Source organism: Lactuca virosa, chromosome 3, assembly GCF_052849685.1.
Source record: "Lactuca virosa cultivar CGN04683 chromosome 3, Lactuca_virosa_CGN04683_v6, whole genome shotgun sequence".
Classification (NCBI taxonomy): domain Eukaryota; kingdom Viridiplantae; phylum Streptophyta; class Magnoliopsida; order Asterales; family Asteraceae; genus Lactuca; species Lactuca virosa.
The window spans coordinates 30,241,805-30,250,038 of record NC_136428.1 but is presented as its reverse complement, the minus strand read 5'-3'; the positions used below and the strand labels follow the sequence as shown (position 1 = coordinate 30,250,038).

The following is an 8,234-nucleotide window of genomic DNA, read 5'->3' as shown; positions in this document are numbered from 1 at the left end:
CTTCGTTCTTCGTCACACAAAACGGATGGCTCCAAATGATGCGACCTCGACCTTGACCTTCTGTTTGCTCTCCGGTCTGGTGTTAGAAGGTATCTGCAAGGCCACACGAAAGAACAGCCGTCAGCCGTTTCCCGGGAGGAGGCTCCCGGAAGAACGCTCCGACGATCAAGTTAGATGGTGTTTTAGGTGTTTCTCAAGGAGATTGCTCTTAGAGAAGATGGCTTACCTTTAGGGCTCCTGAGTGCGTCCTTTTATACCTAGCGATCCTGCTTGTCCGTACGGTACATGATCTCTTTTAGGGGACAAGGTCGGAGGTGCTGATTGGAGGGTTGTGCGCCTCTTTATGTCAGAGTACTGCCATTGGCTCCGACGGTAATGCTCTGACCCTCTACCTTGTCGCTTGACTGTATCCTTTGTCTTGACACTGGGAGCGTCTCTGGCGGGCGCGAGCCTTTCGTCGGGGCACCCTGCTCTTAGAGGCGCTGGCGGGCGCTGAGCCCGCTTCTCTTGGCTCGGCCGGGGCGCTAGGTATCTTGGGCAGGCGTGACTCTTCCGTGCCGACTTAGGCACGTCATCACTTAACATACTAGCACATAAAGCATAACAGATAGTGGCATACCAGAAAATTATCACAAAGACAATCATCTCTACTATAATCACCAACTAGTGGGCTGACATTGGTGCCTTAGACCCACATCTACTGGAAGGTAACTCACCTCGATAACTGGAAGTAGCTGCAAAAACTATGGCTCCGGATATCACCCGACTTAAGCCCCTATACATAGAAGATTTCCTTTAATTCCCTTTTCATACTCATAACCCCTTAAGGGTCAACTTTGGTCAAAGTCAACATTCTGGTCAAAGTCAACGTTCTGGGTTGACTCAACTCGCCGAGTTGGTCCATCAACTTGCCGAGTCCCATAAATCATAAACCCTGAAATCGCGATCCAACTTGTCGAGTTTTTCACGAACTCATCGAGTTTCTCCTATCAACCGAATTGGGACACCCCGACCCAACTCGTCGAGTTCTTCAGTCTTATAAGCCCTTCTTAATGGATTAAGCTCATATCCCTCAGATCTAAGCTCCATACTTCATATACATAGTGAAAATGTCCTTTTAAGGGTAAAGTTTCCAACTTTACCCGTTAATACCCTTCCTTAATGGGTTTAGCTCAAACCCTAACTCTTTAAGACCTAGATCTTGATCCAAAAGTCATCAATACCACAAGATAGGGTGTACAAACAGAGATCTGGACCTTAGAGACTAGATGAACACGTAAAGTCTCTGACTTCCCTCCATGCATGACCTTTTGGAGCTCAAAAGGCCAAAGTGACATCCTAAAGCTTGCATGGGGCTTCAATGGCCATAAAGTTTGCACCTTTATGCCATGAAAGCCCTTCTAGACCCTTGATCTGAAAGGGTATTCACTTGGGACGTCCAAGTCCCAAAAGTTAACATTCTTGGACCAAAATATGGAGAAAATGCCCTGAAACTAGATCTAAGCATATTATAGTCAAGGTATGAGCTTTATACCTTTGATGAACCAGAAATGAAGCTAGACTTCTGGATCCACTCTTCTCCAACACTTCCTTGCTCCTTCTTCAAGTATCTTCTTCTTCAAAACCTCAAAGAATGCACCAAGAATGGCTCAGAACTCTCAAAAGTGTATTAGGGTTTCGTGGCTAGGGTTTGGGACGATGGAGGCTGTAAATGAGGCCAAGTTATGGGGGTTAAGGTGTTTAAATATGGTGCAAAACCCTGAAAATTAGGGTTTCATTCTGCCAGTCCTACTCGTCGTGTTGAGGCTCCTCAACTTGTCGAGTAGACTTCATAACTCGCGTCCCAAATCCATCTCTACTCGACGAGTTTGGGGCCTCCAACTCGTCGAGTTTCTGTACAAAAATGAATAAAATATGAATTAAATACATACCAGGAACCGTGCGTTACAGAAAGAAGGAAGCTTAAGAAGAGAAATTTGAATCTGATCGTGAGATATGGATTTTGGTCGCATGGTTCGATGATCAGATTTTGGAAGCCACTACTTGGGAGTTATAATAACTTAATAGATTGCTTAGGAAATATCTGGAAACATAGTTTTCATATATTTGCATTGTAAAGGACAAATTTTTTCGCTTATTATCAATAAAAGTGAAATTTTGATTTATTTACTTTATATTTCCTTGCAATGGCATTTATGAAAACTGGTTGTTATATTTCTATTATGAGCAATGTTAAATATGGATTTGATTCTTAATTATATAATTTGTGGTAATGTCATAACTGACCAAGTGAAAAGGAATTCTCATCACCCAAGTTTCAATTGGACCGAAACTCGGAGTCATGCAATTCGAATTGATGTATGAGAATCTTGATCTTTGGAAGATTAAGACTAATTCGTTGATCACATGTTTATGTGAGTCAAAGTGAAGGACAAAATGGATCTACTATATGTTGATATGCACTACTCAGATCCACCACAAAGGACGATAACTCTATTTGTTATGATTTACCGATGTTTCAGTAAACATTACTGTGTTTATAAGATTAAACATAATTCTGATACTTTGAAAAAGTTTCAAAGAGTGGCAGAACGAATATGAAGAATCTGTTAGGCAGAAAGATAAAAGTTTCTCCAATCTGAAATGAAAGGAACTTTAGTATCGTGTTTTTGTGATCATCTTAATGATTGTGGAACCATGTCACAATTGATCCTCGAAGAACATCTTAGTGAAATTGTTTGACTAAGAAGAGGAATCAGATATTGTTGAAATGGTTCAATCATGAGACGAGCCATACTTCGTTTCCAATCAAGTTTTAGAGTCGCACTCTAGTAGCTACGAATCGTATCTTGAATCTTATTCTATACTAAGTAGGTTTATAACACCTCGTAAAATGTGTAGTAATAATGTTTTCTTACTCTGACACATTTAGAATTGGTAGTTGTGATGTTTTGGATTTAAAAACAGAGGATGAACTAAGATCAATTCAATAAAGTGTTTTCTTGACAAGAATCCATACTAACTTTTGAATATTTGTTTTTGCTTGTCGAGATATGTTCCTTAACAGAAAAACTTATATGTCAAGAAGTCAGTGAGAGTCTTATTGATCTTGAAAAACTTTCACGAAATCAACACAAAAATAAACAGGTTGACACGACACGACATGATAATTAAATGGTTTGGGTTAGGGTCAAGCTCTCCCAACCCGCTTAATGTCTTGACATGACACGAACCCGACTCCACACGACACGTTTTCCAGGTCTAAGTTTCACCTTTGTTATATTTTATTATTTTCTTATTTGATCATTATCAAAATCCAACCCAACAACCACCCTACCTCGCCGTCTCTAGCGATTACATGCGACCTAGATTTCATGGCTGAAAGAAGGCATTTAAAGTTAATGTTTTTTTATTTAAAAACCAAAAAAACTGATATCTATAAACTATCAAGCAAAGAGGATAGAAAACTATCAAGCAAAGAGGATAGATTTGCCATGGCTAAAACTTATGAATAATCTTTAACTTTGCTCAAATACACTTTGTACAAAGCGTATATAATCACAAAGACCAAAACACAAGAAATAAATATTTTATATCAATCAAAACTAGTATCAAAGATGAACAAACGACAGAACCCAAAATCAGCATATCAATTGAAATAAGTTCGAAAGATTAGCAAACCTAATTTTTATGTATAACTAAATCTTAAAATCAGCCTAAACGAATACCAAAATATCAACAGATCATAGAGACTAAGGGTGGTGGAGTTAGAATATCGTCGGCTGACCAGTTGGAGTTGAGACTAACATCTTTAAAATCAGAACATTTATTCAACTCCCCTTCCGATGCAAACATGATCGAATTCAACATTGTTTGTGATTTCACCGATGAATAAATTTTGACATGTTTGAGATTTCACCGATGAACAAATCTATATATCATATGGAGATTAAACTTATTCGGATTTCACCGATGAACATTGTTGCCGCCTTAAAACAGGTAAAAATGATGAAGCATGGTTGCTTTTGGGAAGAATAGAAGCCGAAAAACGAATAATGCCATGGGAAGATCTCTACTAGCTGGTTGTTGATAGTGAGAAATGAGAGGGTGAGGAGAGCATGTGGCGTTAAAGAGGGATGAAGGAGACAAGTCGTTGACACAACCAAAAAGTGTCACTAATAGCCTTTAGTGGTGTTTTTAGCGACACTTTTTTGTGTCGCTGTTTGTCCATATGGCTTTTAGTGATATTTTTTTGATTTTTAGTGATATTTTTTATGCCATTAAACAAGAAATCGGTGGGAATTAAATTTCTATTTGATTTCATTTATGAACAAAAAACACACTTATATTTTTCGAGATTTAGATCTAAATCTGAGTGTGTGTATGTGTTCATGAGTGAAGAACAAAACAACATATTTCACTTTAGATTCTTTTATTGTGGAGTGTATGTGTGTAAGCGTTCATGAGTGAAGAACAAACAAACATATTTTTGGAATCGTTTTAAAGAATAAACTCTTTTAGAAATCGTTTTTTGAAGAACAAACCAATGACTTATGAAGAACAAACACATATGGGAAAATCATTTTTTTGCATAACCCGCACATATGGGAATATCGACACACCCATATTTAAGTTTTTAACGAACAACACACACAAATCGATTGTGTTGATAAATCGTTTGATTTTTTTGGGTATTCATTTATTTTGGAGTTCATCAAGTTTAGATTTTCTATATGAGTGTGTTGGTGTGTTTTTCATGGACATAAGAACACAAAAAGTTAAATTAATTGTCTTGATAAATCGTTTTGTAGGTCTTTGTTTTCGTGTTTGAAGCACAATTTCTTGTTTTTGAGTTCTTTAGACATAAGAACACGAACACAAATATGAAAATCAATTTGTGTGTTTGTTGTGGACCTTAAAATTGATTGTTTTGGCGGGAGAAGATTACTAAAAAAATTATATTTGATTTGAAACCTACATTAATCAGTGATAATGATGTTTTTTACATACCATAAACAAATTTACTGCTGATATATGCAAAAAAAAAAAAAAAAAAAAAAAAAAAAAAAAAAAAAAAAAAAAAAACATAAATGAACTAAATTTGTATACGAAAATAAAGTTCATTATCTTTATTACTTATTAGACTAACGGTATGATGATGTTTTTGCCAATGGTAAAAGGGTGTCAAATAGGTGTCACTTAAGCATTTGTCTATCATACCAATCTTTGCATCTAACACGAGTGTGGTGATATTTTTTCCTATGAAATTATTTTCAAACCATAAATATATACAACCACTCTTGTGTATTTTTCTAATACATAAAAGTACAACCGATGCAGCTTTCTAATCTACACAAAACGGTTTCATCGGTAAAAATGAAGAGAGATATCGGTACTTGTCTACTGTAGTCATATTTACCGCCGGCTAAAAATAGACTAAGGTATGGTGTTTGCCGCCAGCAAAATATGCCACCTAGGATACCGGCAGTAGTTTTACCGTTTAGTCTTAGTCATTAACTAATTTTTTATAATATCCTGTCAAGTTCTGTTAGGCTTGTTTTCCAAAAGGAGTGTTTATGCGAATACTTGTTATTTATAATAAACCAACATATGCTTTGTTAGGCTTTCCACATCAAAAGGTAAAGCAACAAACTTATGTTATTGATGATAAAAGCCAAGCAGAAATGGGTTACAACTAAGCAACCCTTAGGCTGAAAATATATACAAATGCAGGGCCAGAGGCTACTTATAACGCAATGGCATTAAAAATCAAGTACTGAAAAAGTTTCCATAAGAGCTGGACATAAACCATAAGTCAGAACTTAGAACAGAGATGTTTACATTCATATCAGAAATCTAGTTCTTTCCAAACAATCCAGGTTCTTGAAGTCTCGAAAGTGCCTTCTCAAACTGGCCCCACCTTTGTTCCAGGGTCCCACTGTAGCCGATTGACATCCTAACCAAACCAGGGGAGATTCCGGCGAGCGCCTGTTCCTCTTCATTCAATTCACTGCTTGTGCTGCTACCGGAGCAAGACATGAGGGTTTCATAGTAGCCGAGACTAACAGCCATGAGCCCAAACTGAGTGTAGTTCTGCAACAGATTCATCAGCTTGTTGGCCTTAGCTTCGGTTCCCATGTCCAGACAGATCATCCCGCCATAACCATAATCTTTGTTTGAGATCGACTTCAAGAGAAGGTGATCAGGGTGGTCTTCTAGACCTGGGTAGATGACTTTCAGTCCCATCTTCTTCATCCTTTGGGCGTACACCAACGCCCGGTGGCAGTGCTCTTTTACCCGGAGACCCAAATGAGGGATTCTTTCCGACAGCTCAAATGCAACCTTCGCGTTCATGGTGGGACCCAGTAACATGAAAGCTCCTTGGTGAAGATCCATGAGTGAGTTCAGGAGACTTGCCGGACCACATACAGCCCCTGTAATCGAAAGTATGATCGATATTAGAAGTAATAGCAGATGCAAACACACCCCATACCTTATGTGACCAAGACACAAGAATCTTTTTAAATTTTATTCATATATATAATTTTTATTGAATCTTGCCTATAAAGCTGATCAGAAAAGGACAGACTCCTCACATGGATGATAATCAAATCAAGATTGACAGATTCCTATTTTGGCTGTTTGTAATCATGCAGATACCCATACCCATAAACATATAAACATACTCATTCATGACAGAAACAGACTCCAAAAGGTGGAGATCGGTCAGATATCATGACGAAAACTAGCAAAAAGAACAAGATAAGTTATAAGCTGGCAGAGGGTTTCCATGTGATACCCTTTAATGGAACAACAGTGGTTGATAAATGATAATCACAATTCACATGAACCATATGAATCTCTGCTATGTTATTTTCAAGTTTTAACCTTTACCCAAATGACAAAATCAATGGACTTTGAACTTTGAAGTTTTAATCGGTGGAAAGATGATAGTAAGGAAAGAAAACTGTAAATTAATTGATGATATGATGATGTTTGTTTGCAGTTGCTATCATGTTCATGTTCATGACACGCGTACGAAGGAGGAAAATTCAAAACTTACCAGCAATGATGTCGGCCCCGCCGCTAATATACTTGGAGATACTATGGATTACGACGTCGGCACCGAGCCTCGCCGGAGAAACTACCATCGGCGCAAAAGTGTTGTCGACGACCACCATCACACCTTTCTCATGGGCAATCCTGGAAAGCTCCGGAATGTTAGCCACCGTGAGCGTTGGGTTAGACATGGACTCAAAGTACAAAACCTTGGTGCGCCCTTCAACGATTGCCTCTTTCGTCTTCTCCAAATCCCTTATGTCAACAAACGTCGTCGTGATGTTCGACGACCTCGGAAGAAAATGGGTGAGAAGGGCGTGGGTGCCACCGTAAAGCGTCTGCGACGCCACAATGTTCTCCCCGCTGCTCACCAGCTGCAACAGAATCGAGGAGATGGCGGACATGCCGCTAGACGTGCAGTATGCCGCCTCTGTTCCCTCCAGCGCCGCCATCTGACGGCCGAGATTGAGGACGGTAGGGTTGAAATGGCGGCTGTAGATGAAGAAATCGCGATCGGGTCCTAGCTCTCCGGCGAACATGCGGCTGAGTGTTTCTGGTTCCATGACGGTGAAGGTGGCGGAGGCTTCGATGGACATGTTAACTCCACCGTGTTCACCAAATTCATGGCGAGCATTTGCCAACGCCATAACAGGGTCTTCCCATGTCGGCTTTGTTGGTAGTTTCTTGGCGATGATATCATCGTCCCGATTTGAGTCGTCGGGATTCATCCTCTTCTTTGAGGAAGAGAAAACGTTGGTGTTCTGAATTGCCTCTGCCATTGACGAGAACTTTGTACTTTGTATAGAGGAGAGCAAGAGAGAATATTTGATGATGAAGATGGAGGATTGAGGGGTTGCTTTTATAGAGGATTGGGAAACTCGGTGGTTATTAGGTGGGAATAAATGGTAATTAAGTAAAAGTGAATCTGGTCACCTTTTTGTTTAAATTACAAGGAAGACGTTGGAAAGGTTTAGGACTTTGATAAAATGACCTTAGACTCTAAAATCGAAACAGTCATATGTACCATAAATTCGGCTCTGTCCATCAAATCGGGGGAAATTTCATATATGTATTCTAAAAAATAAGAATTCTGCTATGCTATATATATGACAGCGGAATTGCTTAATAGATTAAAATTTTGATACCATGATTATTTAAACAAAAAGAATCTACAT

The 8,234-nt window shown here is 38.9% G+C and overlaps 1 protein-coding gene across 1 annotated transcript; it reads right to left on the bottom strand.

Annotated features, from left to right (window-relative positions):
• Positions 1 to 5,640: 5,640 nt before the first annotated feature.
• LOC145165417 (methionine gamma-lyase-like) lies at positions 5,641 to 7,906 on the bottom strand. Its single transcript, XM_079084152.1, has 2 exons — positions 7,064 to 7,906; positions 5,641 to 6,434 (listed from the first exon to the last, which is right to left on the bottom strand). Exons 1-2 carry the CDS (start codon positions 7,836 to 7,838, stop codon positions 5,857 to 5,859), a joined length of 1,353 nt encoding a protein of 450 aa, XP_078940278.1. The 5' UTR covers positions 7,839 to 7,906; the 3' UTR covers positions 5,641 to 5,856.
• Between the last annotated feature and the right edge of the window lie 328 nt (positions 7,907 to 8,234).

What these genes read in the sequence shown, in the direction of transcription:
- LOC145165417 (XM_079084152.1), bottom strand. Translation starts at nt 7,838, where the DNA reads ATGGCAGAGGCAATTCAGAACACCAACGTTTTCTCTTCCTCAAAGAAG. An exon ending in CGGGGCCGACATCATTGCTG is followed by an intron (nt 6,435 to 7,063) that starts GTAAGTTTTGAA and finishes TTTCGATTACAG; the next exon opens with GGGCTGTATGTGGTCCGGCA.